At 37.1% G+C, this 17601-nt stretch overlaps 3 protein-coding genes across 3 annotated transcripts; 1 reads left to right on the forward strand and 2 right to left on the reverse strand.

Annotated features, from left to right (window-relative positions):
- Positions 1 to 671: 671 nt before the first annotated feature.
- LOC148771314 (uncharacterized) lies at positions 672 to 1959 on the reverse strand. The gene has a single exon (XM_088817118.1). It carries the CDS (start codon positions 1757 to 1759, stop codon positions 893 to 895), a length of 867 nt encoding a protein of 288 aa, XP_088673244.1. The 5' UTR covers positions 1760 to 1959; the 3' UTR covers positions 672 to 892.
- Positions 1960 to 8071: 6112 nt separating this feature from the next.
- Positions 8072 to 10365, forward strand: LOC105950445 (E3 ubiquitin-protein ligase RING1). Its single transcript, XM_012973800.2, is given in 3 exon segments — positions 8072 to 8398; positions 8401 to 9273; positions 10181 to 10365. Coding segments are annotated over 2 exon segments (1122 nt in total). The 5' UTR covers positions 8072 to 8148; the 3' UTR covers position 9273; positions 10181 to 10365.
- A 521-nt stretch (positions 10366 to 10886) lies between these two features.
- STT3B (staurosporin and temperature sensitive 3-like b) lies at positions 10887 to 17167 on the reverse strand. The gene is made up of 7 exons (XM_012973799.2): positions 16411 to 17167; positions 15086 to 15599; positions 13867 to 14403; positions 12607 to 13061; positions 12036 to 12158; positions 11415 to 11474; positions 10887 to 11238 (listed from the first exon to the last, which is right to left on the reverse strand). Exons 1-7 carry the CDS (start codon positions 16785 to 16787, stop codon positions 11109 to 11111), a joined length of 2196 nt encoding a protein of 731 aa, XP_012829253.1. The 5' UTR covers positions 16788 to 17167; the 3' UTR covers positions 10887 to 11108.
- Positions 17168 to 17601: the final 434 nt, after the last annotated feature.

Consider the following 17601-nt stretch of genomic DNA (forward strand, 5'->3'; position numbering starts at 1 on the left):
TATTATCCTTGATCTTTAATTCCTTGCTACGTCGAGCTTGTCACACGTGATTAATCTATTATGATTTACGTCTTTTATATAGTTTGCAAATTATTATATGATAGTATAAATATAAGGATTTGACTAATGTATTGAAGTATAACTCAACTGGTTAAGGATTTGACTGATGTACTGTCATCATCTTGTTAGTTTGATCGGTTGGTAAACTCCTACTTCCTGACCGTTGATTTAGATCCCGTGGTTTACATCCTCCACAGTTTCTCAACATAGGTGGTGTGGCCTGTGGGGCCCCCTAAGGCGGGATCCACCTTTTTCGCTTATCAATAATATGTAAATACTAATCGTAGTGATAATTTTTGTACTGTATAACTGGTACGTGGTACTCTATGATTATCGTTGAAAACTTGACTAAAAGTTGTCAAGAATATAATGTCATTCTATTTCAATGAATTTGGTAATATATAAATATAACACTAATTCCACCCTTAGAGGTTGATGGAAGAAGAATCAATGCGTTTCTGTTAAAAAGTCACTGTCATCCCAATATATATTATGTGCTTTGCCAATGTTCTTGGGGTAGGAGGTGGGGTAATTTATATATATATATATATATATATATATATAGGGTATAATTAATGTAGCACCTACCTCAATTATTATGACTAAATGCCATGATTAACAAAATTAGCACAAGCTTCAAATTTACAACAATGGCCATCAACATATCAAACATTAAACACCATGGACAATACTAATTAACCTCCAAAAAAAAAAATCAAGAATTGAAGGCAAACCTTAAAAATTGCAAAAATCAATAGTCCAGATAATAATCAGACCATATTAATTCGACATATATATATATATTATATATATATAATCCCATGTTGTAATATTAGAGTCCTCGTTTGATCATATCCAAGAACCTTTGATCAGATTCTTGCCTCTGTAATCTCATATCATCGTTGAACTTCTTGATGAAGGCTTCGACTTGGTTGTTCAATTCGTCCAGCCCCACCGAAGGATCTCTCCTGATCAGGGGCCTACCGCCGCCGCATCTCCGCCTTATTGAAACCGTCTCGTTAAAAGTCTCCGATTTCCTCAGCTCCTTCGCTGCCGGCAGATCAAATAACTCGTTCGTTATAATTGGTTGTGGTGGTGGCGGCGCCTCGTGGACTACATCCCATGTTTCGCTCTTTTTCAGGTGTTTTCGGTCGGGCCTCTGTTTTTCTCCTCCCGTTATTGCCCTCCACGTGGCATCCATTGTGTCTTCGTCTTCTTTTCCTTTTTCTTCGTCGTGTTGCGAATTTTCCATTTTCTTGATTTTATGGGGTTCTTCGGTACAATTCTGTGGCGTACTAATGACTTTGGCGCACTTTTCACTTGTTCTTGATGGTGGTTGTGTTTCTAGTGGCGGTGGTGGTGGTGGTGGTGGTGGTGGGGAGAATAGTGGTGGCGGTTCGTCAACGACGATACTATCGAGAGTGTCGGTTTCGTGGCGATGGAAAGAGGAAGACGCGAATATTAGAAGCACGATGGAGTTGATGACGATGCAAATGTAGAGAGGAGAAGACAAGATACACCTAACGGAGCTCCAAAATTCGACAAGGCTCGACAAAACATTAATCTCACACGAATAAAAAGGCAAGATTTTTACCATCACCAAAGTCGAAATTATAAGCCCTACTACCGCAACAACTGCGCCTGTCTGAAGAAGTACTAATATTCGTCTGTTATTGTCTCGAGAAGCGTCTGCCGCCATGTAAACCTTGCGGAAAATACGAAAAGAAAAAGAAAAAAAAAACCCCGATGTTTTAAGACGACTAGAATTTCCGATTTTGCACAAAAATGCATATATAGTAGAGAGAGAGAGAGTGGTTACATTTCGAAAAGAAAAGGAAGACACCAGCACAAAATGAACAAGCTAGGCCTTTTTTTATAGTGATTAAGATGATAATTAAACAATGTAAGCAAGTTGCTAATTATTAATTAAAAGTATTAAACCATTGTTTGTCCTGTCCTTTTTGCACTTGTTCGGTAGATAAGATGTACCTCTTCTAATTAAGTTTGTCAATGTTGTCTTAATCACCAACATATATATACATGATATATATGTATATATATCCTTCAGTTTCTGTCTGAATTCTCTTCTTTTAGGTTCAGAGTTGAGTTCGGAATCGGAATCGGAATCGGAATCGGAATCGAAATATGATGCCTGAAATGGTAAAAGGGTTAGTTCATACATAAAATATTTCAAGAATGTTATGATATTCATGCATATAGTGTTATTTGATATTGTTTAATTCATCATACCTAATGTTATCAACGTGACTACAATTTATGTTTGCACAATAATCGAAAAAAATGATTCACTATTAAAAAAAATATTAAAAAATCAAATGATTGTAAATTTATGTTCATTATATTAGAATCAACAAATTGTTACTAATTTGTCTGATAAATGGGGACACCTACCATATGTATATATAAAATAATGTCACTAATTGAGCATGATCTATATTTTGCAATCTAGCAAGTCTGCTTTATGTATAAAACTATATACACAAAATTTTGTATTTATATATACATAATTATTTAATTTCCAATTTTTTGTTTTGTCAATGGAATTGTGGTTAGGCCTAGGGAAGAGGTTGCTAGGTAAATTGGTATATATTTGTTGAAATTCATACAATATATATATATATATATATTTTATATATATAGGGATATTAATATGCTACTGTAGTGGTGGCTGGTGGTGGCGGGCCACCACTAGCGGCGGGGACAATTTGCTTTTGAATTAATTATAGATGTGGTGGTGCATTAGGGAAAGGTGATGGTAGTGATTAGGGTTGAGTGGCTCAAAACTTTTTTTTCATGCTTGGGGTCCCTCTTAAATGCTTAATTTTATATTACTTTTCTTATAATCCAAGATTAGTACTATAGTCTAGAGTAATCATCATTATTCATCTAGTCTAATTCATTTAATAATTTTCCCAATATCCATGCCCCATTAGTTTGTTATATGAAATAAAAAAGGGTAAATTAGGAACCCCTGAACTTAGGCTAAATTACGAAAAGCACCATCACCTATATGTAATTACTATAATTCCCCAACATTTGTTTCCGTCTTACATCGACCCCCTTAAGGTGTGATTTTTCACAAAATTTTTTTGATTCGAGGGAATATTTTCCAAAATATGACAATTCTACCCTGCTGACGCAGACGTAGCATTTCTTCATGCTAATTTTTAAAGATAAAAATACCTTAATGGGGTCTTTGGTGGTGTTTGCAAACGCTTTTCTAAAGTGATTATGAGTTTTTTTTAGTTCAAAATCAGTTTTTTTTTAACATTAAAAAGCTCGTAATCACTTAGGAAAAGCATTTGAACACCACCTTTACATGAAATATTTATTCTTCTTAAAGAACACCTTCACAATTTTTTAATATTACATTAACCCTCTAAGGTAGTTTTTGTCTTCAAAAAGTAGCTTAAAGAAATATCATGTCTGAACGGTATAATTAGTATTTTTCAAAAAGTATTCCATAGAATCAAAAAGATTTCATGAATAATCACACCTCAAGGGGATCGTTCTAAGACATAAACAAACGTCGGAGAATTTTGATAATTACTGATAGGAGGGGGAGTTTTTTGACAATTATTTAGTTCCATGGTATTATTATTATTATATCAATAAAATGTGGCTCTTCATATAGATTTTTTTTAATTAAAGTATTAACAATAATAGTTGAACCAGACAGAGCAAAAGGGGACACTGGTTTATTATTAAAAATGATAATTATTGACTATTTCTTCTCTAAATAATAATATTTATTGTAAAAATTGTTGGAATAGGGTATTTCCAAGTGTCTGTGAAACAAGGGGTGGGGTGTGGATTAGGACAGGGGTACAAAAATAAGTATTTAAAAGTTATGAAGAAATCCCAAAAGAAATAAGTTTGTTAAATGACAAGATTTGGATGTAACTAAGACATTTAATGCACTAATTGTATAAAAGAATCTCATTTTTATTTTTTTTATTACGAAGAAACCCGTGGCCAACCATATAAATGCACTGGATAAACCTACACTCTCGTATAATAGCTTGCAAACCATACAAGAGACGTAAACTACACTAGACTAACTATGTGTGACAAACTTGACCTAACGACCATTGACAAGCGAATTCGAACTTAGGTCGTCCGATGCAAACTCTCTTGCTCCAAGGAAAAATCTGTTTACTTTTCATTTCAAGAAGAAACCAATATGCACATGGCATTGTCTTGTTATGATACAAAGACTGCATTTTTATTAGTCATTTCTGCAGAATAAAACAATTTGGTACTGCAACTCTCTTAAATTGCAAACAACCCTACAATATTTCCAGACATGATACAATGATAATTCACCCCAAATCTTAATAAAGAAATATTAATCCCTATCCATCCATCCCTTTTTAATCAATCAAACCCCTCTTTTTTCCCTTTTTGGATTTGAATACAGACTAATAAGCACTTAATACTATCAAACATAGCCTTAATATTATCATTCAACTGATGATAATTAATCAACAATGTAAACATCATTAATCGCATCAAGAAACCAGTTTGTTTATGTCTAAAGTTGAACATGATTTAGAGTGACAGTCTATTTTTTGAGCAAGCAATGAAAAAAAAAAAAAAATCGACCCCAAGAAACTCGAAACGCAGATAGCTTAATTACCAATTTGCAGGTCTCGTTAATACGGTAGTAATGAAGTCTCGGAGTGACAGTAGCATGCATTTGCATTCAATCCACAAACCACGAAAAGTAATAAGAGAAATGATCATACAACAAATCATCCAAGATAAGCATTTAATGCATCATATGATATACTAATTCAGCTATGGAAGAAAGCATACGAAATCTTGCCTTTTTTTTTCTTTCCGTATTGCTTCCGAGACTGCATTTGTATGTAATGCTTTCGATTCGAGTGTTGAAGGATAATTATTCCTTGAGGATTTCAAATTTTATTGCAATGGTGATTTTTCCCTCAAAGTTGAACATGATTTAAAGTGACAGTCTATTTTTTGAGTAACCAATGAAAAAGAAATTGATCCCAAGAAACTCGAATGAGGAAACACGAGTTATTTTTTCGGGGTAACGACTTTCAACAGATTATCAAGATACGCAGATAGCTTAATTGCCAATTTGCAAGTCCCGGTAATACCGTAGTAAAATTTGAAGTCTCGGAGTAACAGTAGCAGGTATGCATTTGAATCCAATTCACAAACCACAAAAAGTAATCCAACTATGGAAGAAACCATACAAAATCTTGCCTTTATTTTATTTTTTTTCCCTATTTCTTCCGAGACTGCATTTGTATGTAACGCTTTCGATACGAGTGTTGAAGGATAATTCCTTGAAGATTTCAAATTTTATAGCAATGGTGATTTCTCAACAAAAAATGTTAAAAGATTTGAAATTTATTGAAAATTGTAAAGGCTGTCAAATCCCATACTACACCACCATCTAAATTCAGATCAATCAATCTCTCTCAGGCAAATCAACAAACAGTATCTGAGCAAGTAATCCGATCAATTTACTCGAATGAACAAGGAAAAAAAAATACTATTTATCAGTATTAAGATCGACGCCGGCTTCTTTAGGGGTTTTGGCAGTGATCGAGAGAGCGTGCAAACCTGATTGGAGTTCATCGGAGAGGAGTTCGTAGACCATACGGTGTCGTTTCACGAGGTTCTGCCCTTCGAATTTGCTCGATACGATTCTCACGTTGAAATGCGTCTCGTTCGCGCCGCCGTCCATTTCCCTCACGGCGGCGTGTCCGGCGTGCTGGTAGGAGACGTCCTCCACCTCCAGAACGGCGGCTTGCAGCGCCGCCTCGAGCTTCGTCTTGATTCGAGTAGCTCTAGAAAGCAGCGCTCGCGATGCCATTGAAACTCCACGCGCCCCTGTGCTGCGTGTGGGCGAAATATATTATGAGGTTGTACTGTTTCGTGAGAATTGATAATGCCAGAGCAATTTTGATATTGCCAGAGCAAAACATAGTTCCAATTGTAATTTTGTCAGTTTAAAATAAAAACCGCGCCTTTTTTTTTCTTCATTTTTATGATCCAAAAGCACCAAAACCCTATTATGATTGAAACAGAAACTTAAACCCCATTGTTGTATCAAGCGCAAACCTCCGTTTTGCTGATCTCTCTCCTTTTTGGTGCGCGTGCTTTTGTCGAGGCGCGCAGCGCACATAAGGTGTTTGATAGAATGCTTAAAGTTATAATTTACTCGATCTCCTCTGTTTTCCCAATATAGAAAATAAAATTCGATCACTCTGCGAAGAAACTATTACGAGTGGTAAGGTATTGCACTCTGCAATAACTATTCTTTTGGATCAATTAGCGCTCGTAGAATCTCCAGAGCTCCGAGCATTTGCTCCTTATATTGCTCAGAAGGAGGAGCAAATATTGGTTCGATTCCTGATGGCTCTTTGTGATGATTTTGATGCACTTGTGCGTTGGAATATTTTGAATCGGAACCCCATTCCTTGTGACAAAATTAGTTCTTCTTCTATTTCACTATTAACTTTGATTCATTACTTGATGATTGTGGTTCGTCGGAACGGAATTGTCACGGATACTGCCGTTCCAGTTCCGTTGCAACGGAACTGACACATTTTAATTAAATTATTGAAAAAATACAATATATTTGAATGTGTTTTTAATAACATTACAATACAAGAATATGCAAAATATTATTACAATTTCGAAAATAGATATTACAACAATATTGGAAGAACATTATGAAGATACAAGCAATATTAATACCAAGTAGACTGCCGAACTGGAATTGTGTAAGTTATACCAAGTAGAGTGAGATCAAACATCTGTGATTCAGGGGAATCTCCATTCTCCAACGTGGCGACCACCATCTTATTATTTCTTTTTTTTTTCTTTTATGTTTTTTTTTTCTTAATTTTTTTTAGTCAAATTAGTTAAACAGGCTTTTATTTATTTATTATTTTCTCCTATTCCAGTGCCGTTCCGACCGCGTCACGGCCGTTCCGCGACTCCGTCTCGCTCATCCCACCATTTTCTCGGCGTTCTGATGAGTCACGGTGAAAAAATCGTTCTGATTACGGATACCGAAACGGAGGGCACCATTCCCGTTCTGTTCCGGCGAACCATTTTGATCAATTTGTCATTCTAACTTTATTTATGTTCGATAACATCTTTAGAGAGTTGGAAGAAAAATGGTTTTTCAAAATTTCCGAAAACAAATGTTTGTAAATTTGTTTCTAAGAAAGGTTCATGAAGTTTAGTTTTCATGCTTTTATTTTCTTTTTCTTATCAAATTTTAAAAATGGTAAACAAAGTCATATAGCATATTTTCATTCTTGCAACAACTCATTTAATTTTTTTTCTTATCAATTTTAAAAATTGTAAACAAAGTCTTGTGGCATATTCTCTTTCATACAACATAAAAGGTTGTACCATGTCATATGGACATTTCCATTTTTTCAACCTTGTCTATCTCCTTACATTGAAAAGAAGGCTCTGTTATAAGTTATAATGGCTTTTATTAGTTAGCATGTTCTCATCAACATAGTATTATTCAACTATGATCCTCGGTCGTTCAGTGCATCTCTTGATATTCTTCGTTCGAGGGTCTCTCTCATTCATCCTCGGCCCTTTTCTCTCTATTTCTTCCCAAAATATTATATTATTTTATTGAACTATCAAAATTGACTTTTCATGTTGATGTACAAATGAGATTATAATTCTTTTTATATTAATTCATATCTTTAATGGAGACTCTCTAAAGCACTCCATGGTTCTTAACTCATATTCTAGAAACCTCTACTAATAATCATAACTGTAGATTGGAATGATGCTTGAAGTTGACTTTGACTCCGTCCCGTTATTGATTTACATTTTACTAACCAGTTAGGCGCTAAATTCTTTGAACGACTTTAAGCCGCATTGTATGAAACCGGTGTATACCTAACTGTAGAGAATCATTTCTCCATCACGTCCACACGTTTTCTCCCAACAAGAAATTTGTAGTCGTCTTTTTCTTCTCTTCTCACCTAAAAAAAAAAGAAAAAGAAAAAAATTGAATATTATCTCTCACGCAGATACACACACTACTGAATTATGTCTTCGGCGGGAATCTTCGGCGGCGGCGGCGGCGCCACCACCCGCGATCCAAAGCAATACTTCTGCTATCAGTGCGAGCGCAACGTCACCATCGGACCTCCGCCGTCACCGACCGCCGAAATCTTTTGCCCCGATTGCCACGGCGGCTTTCTAGAAGAATCTGACACCGCACCTTCCTCAAACCCTACTGACGCACTTCCTAACCCCTTCTTCGACGATAGCTTCCCTACCTCCGCCGCCTACGGTGCTCCCCTGTGATTTTCTCTTCTTCCTCCGCCGCTCCCGGCGGCACATCGTTTTCGTTCTCCTCGGGAGGCGGAGCCGGTGGATTTGACGATCTTTCCGCGCTTTTCGGCGGCACGCAATCCCCCAATGAATTCAATCCCCTTGCCTTTCTCACGAATTACGTCAACAGTCTTCAGTCAAGGGGGGCGAACATTCAGCTAGTATTTCAATCATCGGGCGGCGGCGGCGGAATTGGCGGCGGTGGAGCCGAATTCAGGCTTCCCACTAACTTGGGGGATTATTTTGTCGGACCTGGTTTGGAGCAATTGATTCAGCAGCTAGCGGAGAACGATCCAAATCGATACGGGACACCACCTGCATCCAAATCTGTGGTGGAAGGATTACCAGATATAACGATCACACAAGAAATGCTGACTTCAGATTCATCACAGTGCGCAGTGTGTAAAGATAGCTTCGAGTTAAACGAGGCGGCAAAGCAGATGCCTTGCAAGCATTTATACCATAAAGACTGTATAGTACCATGGCTCGAGCTGCACAATTCGTGCCCTGTTTGTAGATACGAGTTGCCCACTGATGATCCAGAGTATGAAAATCGAAGGACGAGAGAGAATGAGAATAGCAGTCAGAGCAGTAATATCAGTAATTCGAGCTTGGAGGCTTTAGACGGTGATAACAGTAGTAACAACGGCGAACAAACTCCAATGGTGGCGGCAGAAAGGCGGTTTAGGATATCTCTGCCATGGCCTTTTAGAGGTTTCGGTTCGCCGGCTGAGGCGAGCAGCAGTGGGGAAGGGGCCGGAAATAATGGAGGGAATAACAACGCCAACAACCGTAACAGTGGAAGAGGGCAGGCTAGAGAGGATGACCTCAACTGATGTACGCTACTTAAACTTTTTTCTGTGTTGAGCTGATTTACTGCTTTTATTTACTGTCTTACTGCTTACTGGTTCGGAGTATAGTGGGAAAATGAGGATTGAGGAGTCGTTCGGGTTTTTTCATATTAACGACATGGTTTCTTGAAAAGTCTATTATGAAAATAGTTGTAATTGATCATTGATGCATCTTTTTTGCCACTAATAAAACTATGTTTTGCAATGATTGCTGTATGTATAAGTTCTCTTCACTAATGTGTTCAATCCCGACGTGCCACATTACCATGTGCACACTTTCGTTATTAGACTTGTCTCGGTATGTTTTGACTTTCGTATCAGATTGTCTTAAGAGAAATGATATTTATGCAGTTTATGTTATTAATTACTTTCATTCTGAATTTATCGAAGCCAATCATCACAAGCAATCTTGTTAGAGACCAGCTCATTTCTATTGGATGAGTTCATCCACAGTATTTGTGATCTTTAACCCCCAATAGTAGTGATTAAAACGCTCCTTCTTTGATAGAGGATAATGCCCCGTTTTCTCTTTCGTAACTGATGATCCATAATTATGTATTCTTAATTATTTCATTTGGTTGCTCTTATGCTCTTAAGCATTTTTACGATCGCTTTAACAAATGGTAGCAGAAGGGCGTAATAGCTTAATGGTACAAATAGATTGCAATGTTTTTGGTAGCAAGGAACCGAGACTAACTTCCGCTGGTACCTCTTAAAATTTGACAATTATTGTCTAACTCAGGACTAACTCTAGTAAATTGTTTATGCTTTTGCTTTGTATCTTTAGTGCAGTTGCCTCAACTCATTTATGAGTTATGTGTTTGTTTCCGATTTGCATATCTAATGTACTTTTTATGAATTGATAAAATTTCCGTTGTCCTGTAATTTTGTAGGGACGCTGTGGACAAGTGTTTATAAAGATGCAACTAAGCTGAACAGAAAGGATACTTACGGATTCAGATGTAGTAATCGATGTAGCATTTGTAGTGATAGCTCATGAATAAAAACTAGGTAGAGCCTGCTATTTCAATCAAATGACAAAACATACTAAAATGCCGTGGCAGAGTTTCTGCTCCAATATTGTGTGGATTTAGTATACATGTCTTATTTGTCGTAATTTGACGTTACCAAAGTTGTTAAATTAAGAAAACAGTGTCCTTGAAACGTTACATGTAAATTATTTTATGGTTTAAATACGTTGTATCCAGCTTATCTGTTATGTGATGCAGAGTGCGAGTGCTTTCGGTCCTTTGCCTTTTTTTCGCCTCTTTAAATAGGTAAGCCAAGTTGATTAGATTTTTCTTGCTTCATCGTCGAGTTGAATATGCGACCTAACTGATTGCATTCTTCGTTTTACAATGTTGTATACAGTTGCATCCAATCGCCACATAGTTATGTAAAATGGTTGTACAAGGACTTGTAACACGACTAAACTCCTGTAATTAGAGTTATAACAATGAGCCAATGACTGCAAATGTGACGCCATAGGTTCCTATATTTCACTTCTTCGGTATTGATATAATTGATCACACAATCGAAAAAAATGACATGATATAAGGAAATTGCACTTTGACATCCAGTTACCATTGCAAGTACTCATTGAGTAAGTAGCTTTCGATTACGGTAATGAAGTAAAAGTGAGCTGTAAATTCCGAATACGAAAAAAGAAAACACCGGAAAATTTGGAAGATTAAATGTTACAAAATGGAAGTCTAAAGTTGTCTACTTAAACCTATCCATAAATAAACTCGGTGATACTGCAGCATTTGTAGTCCCGCACCAGAGAAGAAAAGACGGAGAGAGAGAGAGAGAGAGATTCAATCACCACCTATTATTTGGGGGTTTAACCTTGTATATTCTAACTATCCAGTTTGATGTAGTAAACGCCTCTTCTAAGTGTTCTAGCTTTATATCTTTGTTTCCAATTTCAACCCCACGCGCTCTGTCGTATCTGTCACGACCAAAAAAAAACATTGGAGTTAGTAATTTCTCTCTCTGCCAATTACAGAAACTGAAACACGAATAACCAATTTTCACAATGACAACATCCCAAATTAGCACACATTATGACATGAGTGGTGGGAGTGGGAGTGGCCGAGTGGGGGTGAGAATAACAGTTAAACTTACCCAGGAGGTTTTCCGTATTCCGTAGTCAGCTCACCAAATCGATAATAAGATAGCTTGTACCTAATTAAGAAGTGAAGTGAAAATAAATATTACTTCTAAGCAATCGTAACAAGAAAATAAAGAAGCTGGCAGAGAGATAAAAGATAGCAAGTTTAGCAGGAAAAAAGACTGTAACGGAAGAGGATACATAGACTTGCCGGTTCTCAAACTAAATTTGCCGGTAAGGAAACCAATATTTTAGTATAACAACTCAATAATAGAAAATAGAAAACCATTTAGAAGGAAACATATCTTGTTTGTCGGAATATGCTAGCTAGCTAAATACCTCTCTGCAATGCAGTCGAACAACCTTTTAGCTGAAGATTAGGTTTTGCCCTCTACTGCTATATCATATCTATGTTTGTCATACAAATTATTATCAACTTCGTCGATGCCCCCATATTTTTCAGAGAGCAGGTTGCAGATGAATTTTGAGTGTCTTAACATAAGTGGACAAATTTCCTACTCTAGTTATATTTATACTTCCCTCTATTCGATAGCAACATGGCATGAAGTATAAGCTCGTGTGGTAGGAAAATATGGCAACTTCAGCATTTAATTGTTCATGAAAAATCAACTTACATAAGACAGTTCAACATCTTTGGAGCTGCGCCTTTGTCAACACGATACTCCCCATTAACAAGGTAATCAGGTTCCTTAATTACAGGAAAAACTCCGCCTCCGATTCTTACCATCCACAAAAATCTGACATGAAATGGTTATATATCAGTTTGAGGACATAAACTATCAAAGGATACAAATCAGCATTAGGAAATCATAGACATGACATGAAATACTTAAAGTGCAAGTACTGCTTTAGAGATGTGTATTCAAAAACCAATTAGAGTCAACTATCCCAAGCTGTGTAGCTTTTGGTCTGCACTTAAGAACTATACCTCAGTGGTCAAGTACGAACTACGATGAAGTGAACCCTATCAGCATGTCACCACTATTTTTCATTTTACATAACTGATTATTTCAAGTACATAAAAATCGAATTAACAGAATGCAAAATCTACTTATCTCCTATCATACAAAAAATCTGAGCAACCATAAAACCTTACGCATCTTACAGTTGCTATTTCAGTTAAGCAGAAGAAACAGAGAGGGCACATAAAAGAAACAATCATTGCTTCTATATATGAGTTCTTACTTGTTAATATCGTCAGAAGAATAACCTGTAACACCTCCAAAAACCACTAACACGTAATCAACATCCAGTGACCTCATAATCTCATATGCTTCATCCTCGTAAGATGACATAGCACGTCCAACGGTAGCAATGTGTGTGTTATTCCAAGTGTTGTTGTCGACTATCACGGTTCTGTTCCCCATGGCGGTGATCTGATAACCATAATCCCACCAAGACATCACCTTGGCATCTGGAGGAGTGTTCTGTCGCAACCAGAAATAGGCTTCACGGTAGTCGTCAAAAATCACCCTGTTGCCATTGGCGCCCCTAGCAGCTAAGACAATTGACGGAGAGGAGTAGGCCTCTGATGTTACCCACGTACAATGGATAGCGTATCTGCTAAGCAAGTAAAATACTCCAAGAAGCAACGCAACAGCACCATTTTTTTGGAAAGGCATAGACTGATCAAGGGAACCCTGTTTATTAAACAAAGACAGGAGAAATAATTTGTTCAGTTCTAAATAGTACGAGAAATTAGATAAGCCAAAAGCAAAAGAAAGGATATACAGGGCCAAATCTAACAAGCTAGCTTCATCTTGCAGGTTAGGAAGCAATTTTAAATAGAGAGTAGGAGATAACAGAAAACTCAACTCCCAGGCAAACAATCATGTTCAGCTATATGATAAAATACAACCAATGTTTAGTCAGATACTTCTCAAGTTTTTTAGGTTCGGAAAAGAGACCAGTTTAAGGCCCATTTATCTGCTCATTTCTTTCAAACATACAGGGAGATGTCTAAAATCTATATCTATTCTATTTTCAGTATGGCAAGAATTAAATTTGAGCCGAATATAAATGCTCACATACTTGATATACTTCAAAAATAACGTCCACATCCAGGTCTAATTAACTTAAAGTAATTAATGTTCCTAACCTATTATGTTCTTCATTTCAACAGTGAAGGTCATACACCTGTATTCGACGTTGCCATCTATTGTTAATGGTAAAAGTAGAAGTAGACAACATAGAATAATAAAAAATATTAGAAACTTTCTAAAAGCTAGCAGGGTAAATTTCCAGTTGAAGCTATTAATTGAAAAAAACATATAACAGCAGCAAACTAGAACATCCAAATCAGTCAAATACTTGCAAAACTCCATAATGAACAGTTAAAACAATCAGAATACATTTTACCCCGCACAATGATATATATAGGAAAAAGAGCACCAAAATGTCTTGCATATATAATGTCGACCAGGAAAGTGAGCACTAGATACCCACCTTAGACAAAACTTTGGCGCTAGCGGCTCCTTTACCAGAACCTCCAGAAGCAGGCTTGCTCTTCGCCCTCACAAGCTGCGTCAAATTCTTTACAGTGGCTGAGACGGCAATAGCACTAATAAGGCATACTGCAGGTGTAGCAACAAGTATCAACCGCACCATGACTCCAGCAAAGTACATACTAGTGAGCCCATACATCACTATGAATATTGTAGCATCTGACAAACGTTTGAAGCAGAAGTATAGACCAGCTGGGAAAAGGATTAACAATATATGAAAATCAAACATGAACGATGACCATGCGGTTGGCTGATGCTCGGAGACGGATGCAATTATTGGAATGTGGTCCTTAGCATAAGTTGGATCCAAGAGAGAATAAAATCGACCAGTCCATGGAGAGATATAGCCAGACGCAGTGCCAACTCCCAGAGCTATTGCACCCAAACCTACTGCACTGGTCACTGTGATTCTCAAGAACGAGTGGAATTTCTTAGGATCGTTAAGCAGGTATTTGACCCAATCTAAAAAGTAAAACACCTGCACAGGAAGTTGACGTCAGTGGCACATTATTGACTGCATGAAACTTGAAACTGTTTCTTCACAAGCACAGACGAGATGGAAAGAAATACATAAAAAGCCACATAAAAGATATATTTGAACTTACAACTGGTTCTCTTGCTTAGATATGATTTCACACATATGCAATAGGAGGCCACTGCCCAAAGAGGTCTAATGGAAAACCATCGAGTTAAAAGCTTTACTAGGGCATGTTTCAAAGACTTAACAGTTATTATCATTCATATTGATATAAGCATTTAGAGTCCACTGCCAAAAGAGTGGAAACAAGCAAACAAAGAAGTGCAATTGGATTTGTTTCAACGAGTAAAATTGTTCTCATTCATCTCTTGTTCAAGACATCATATCAGAAAATTCCATCTGATCAATCTTAATCCCATGCACTTAGCAAATATATCAGATAGTGCTTCAGAGGAAAAGAGCTACTCTATAGAGCAGGGAAGGAAATCACTTATAATTTATTCGGTTGAAAGAATGCTAACGGTTTTGATGCTTACTGAAGGAAAGAGACTTAATCTAAATTGATAACTGATACAGTTGTCTTAGTACAGGTACCGCTTCATTCTACAAACTAAGAATTTAGAATGTAAAGATTCCATGCTCTTGTACTAAACTAAAGAGACCCAGAAGCAGAAAATCCTACCTGCATCAAGAAAAACATTCCCATTGCTGCCATGTGTTCTCCAGACTGGACATGCTGAAATCCCACAAATCGGATCTGCATTGCTAGTAACGTTCCCAGCACATACATGCAGTTGTACGCTACATATAACCTCATTGAGTATCTTCCAGTAATCAAAAGAACCAGCACGTACAGTGGAATCAGATTAATAATGAACACGTAACCACCCCAAGCTGAAACCATATAAAAATATCCCAAAGCTGAGGCCAGGCCCCAAGCAAGTGAGCCTGTATTCACGGCCTTAACAAATAAATAGAACGTAAGCAGCAATGCAAATATCGCAACACCCTCGTTATCATATGAGCCGGCCACCGACCTCGAGATATAACCAGGACAAATAGCAATCAATGCAGCTGCTACAAGTCCAGCTCCAGAGTCCCATAGCTCTTTCCCAAAGAAGTAAGCAACAAGGGTGGTGTTGGCAGCAAAAAACGGTGCAGTGAGCACACAAACTTCACGAATGTGAACAGCAAACCTGGAAGCGATGGAAACAATCATTGAGATCTCAACATATGCAAGTCTGGAACAGTGTTTAACTTTATAGAAGACCTCCAGGATATAGTACATAAATCTATCTAGATATTGAACTACTTAATTGCAGGTGAAAAATAAACTGAAGAATCGGAGTTATGATGAACAAAGTTAAAAATTGAGAAAATAATTAAAAAGTCTCGACATCATATTTTTGTCAATTACTTCTAATGGGAAGGTAAAAATACCAGCACAGAAATTAAGGCAAAGGTTTTAGATCAAAGGCCCTTTATGCCAGAAAAGATTCTTTTAGAATAATATGACATTTTGTTTGCTTTCCAGTTTCTACAAGATTTGTGCCCATAAAGGTTAACATGCAATTATGCAAAATATTCTTACTTTTCCCAAAACCCCTTCTACATGAAACTCAAAGCAAAGAAAATGAAAAGAACTACCTTTTAACCCATTTCTACTTGATATTATTAATCCTCTTTTTTTTCAATTTTGGTAAATATACTAGACTCGTCATCATGAAATTTACAGGATATTAGATATGTAGCAGGTTCGTATCATATCCCTCTGTTCGACAATAATATTTGCATCTACGAGTAACCTAAAACCTTTACCAGTAAAACAATAATGTGAATCTTACAATTACTAACTTAACAAATATTTATACTATAAAAATTTTGATTTTCACTTCAAAGAAGAAAAGAATCTCGGTATAACTGCAGCATTCTTATTTTTTGAAACAAATTACAAATTGACACACTACATATTCAGTGGGCAATCAGACAGGACAGGAAGAAATGTACCGGAGAAAACGAAGGGTCCAGTAGATGAAGGCAGCGGTGACCATGAGACCAGGATAGAGGGTCCCACCGACGATCCTACCGAGTGGATACCAGCTCTCGGAATCGAACCAGTTCCAAAATTCGTAGAAGCCCTTCTGAGTCAAATACTGAGTAACTCGGTAATTGAAGTATGGATCAAACTCGTGGATCATACTCTCGTAACGCAGCACACTGAACAAACGGGCAATGAATGCCAAAACGTAAACCAGGAAGAGGATGGAGACACGGATCAAGAGCTCCTGCTGCTTCGTCTTCAATTTTAGGGATTTCAGCATCGAGCTCAGGCCGGGCGATGCCAGCAGATCCGCCGGAGATTTCTCCATTTTCGACGATACCATCGGCTGATGGATCGGATCAGGCTAGGGTTTTGAATTTTGGGCGTTCGGATGAAGACGATGAAGAGAAAATTTCAAGCAATTAATTGAAGAGCTCCATATTTTTTTTTTTTAATCTCAGTCGCTAAACCCTACTGCTCTGCTCCGCTCCGATTATATGTGTCTGATCTGCATTTCAAGTGTTGGTCGTTGAGTGTTGAGACTCCTGCTTTGACCAAAATACCCTCCGATGAAATTCTTTTTTATTTTTTTATTTTTTTTTTCAAGACTTTTATCATATTAAATTAAATTAAATTTTAAATCTTTTTTTATTGTCATTATTAATTCTTCTTGATTAAATATTAAGAAATGACAACACGTCCGATCAACAAGATTTCAAACAAGCTTGCCCCCATGGGTGTAGCTCAACTGATTCCGGAGGTGGTAAGTTGGTGCAGGGTCCTAGGATCGAATCCTGGCAGCCGCAGTGTGGGAATTTCAACTCCAATAAGTTGGTTCCTTGAGGGCACCAGGCCCGTGTTCGCTACCTTAACGGGCCGTTTGAGTTAGATTTCGCCTTTTTTGTGCAAGATTTCAAACAAGCTCACGGCCGTTATAATATCGTCCAATAAAATTAACAGTTGTCGTACTCCTCCGTGATCAATTTTGCATTTACTAAATAGGAAAAAAAATGGTTTTACCAATTACAACGAACCGAGTTAGTACCAATTCAATAGGATCCAAATTGATCGGTAAACAAAATGAAATAAACCTATGTATTGGGTGAAAATTCAATTAGTTCTAAGCACATCATCTTAATTGTTATTGGAGCAAGAGA

Source organism: Erythranthe guttata, chromosome 4 (assembly GCF_056151865.1).
Source record: "Erythranthe guttata isolate IM_541 chromosome 4, IM_541, whole genome shotgun sequence".
Lineage (NCBI taxonomy): Eukaryota > Viridiplantae > Streptophyta > Magnoliopsida > Lamiales > Phrymaceae > Erythranthe > Erythranthe guttata.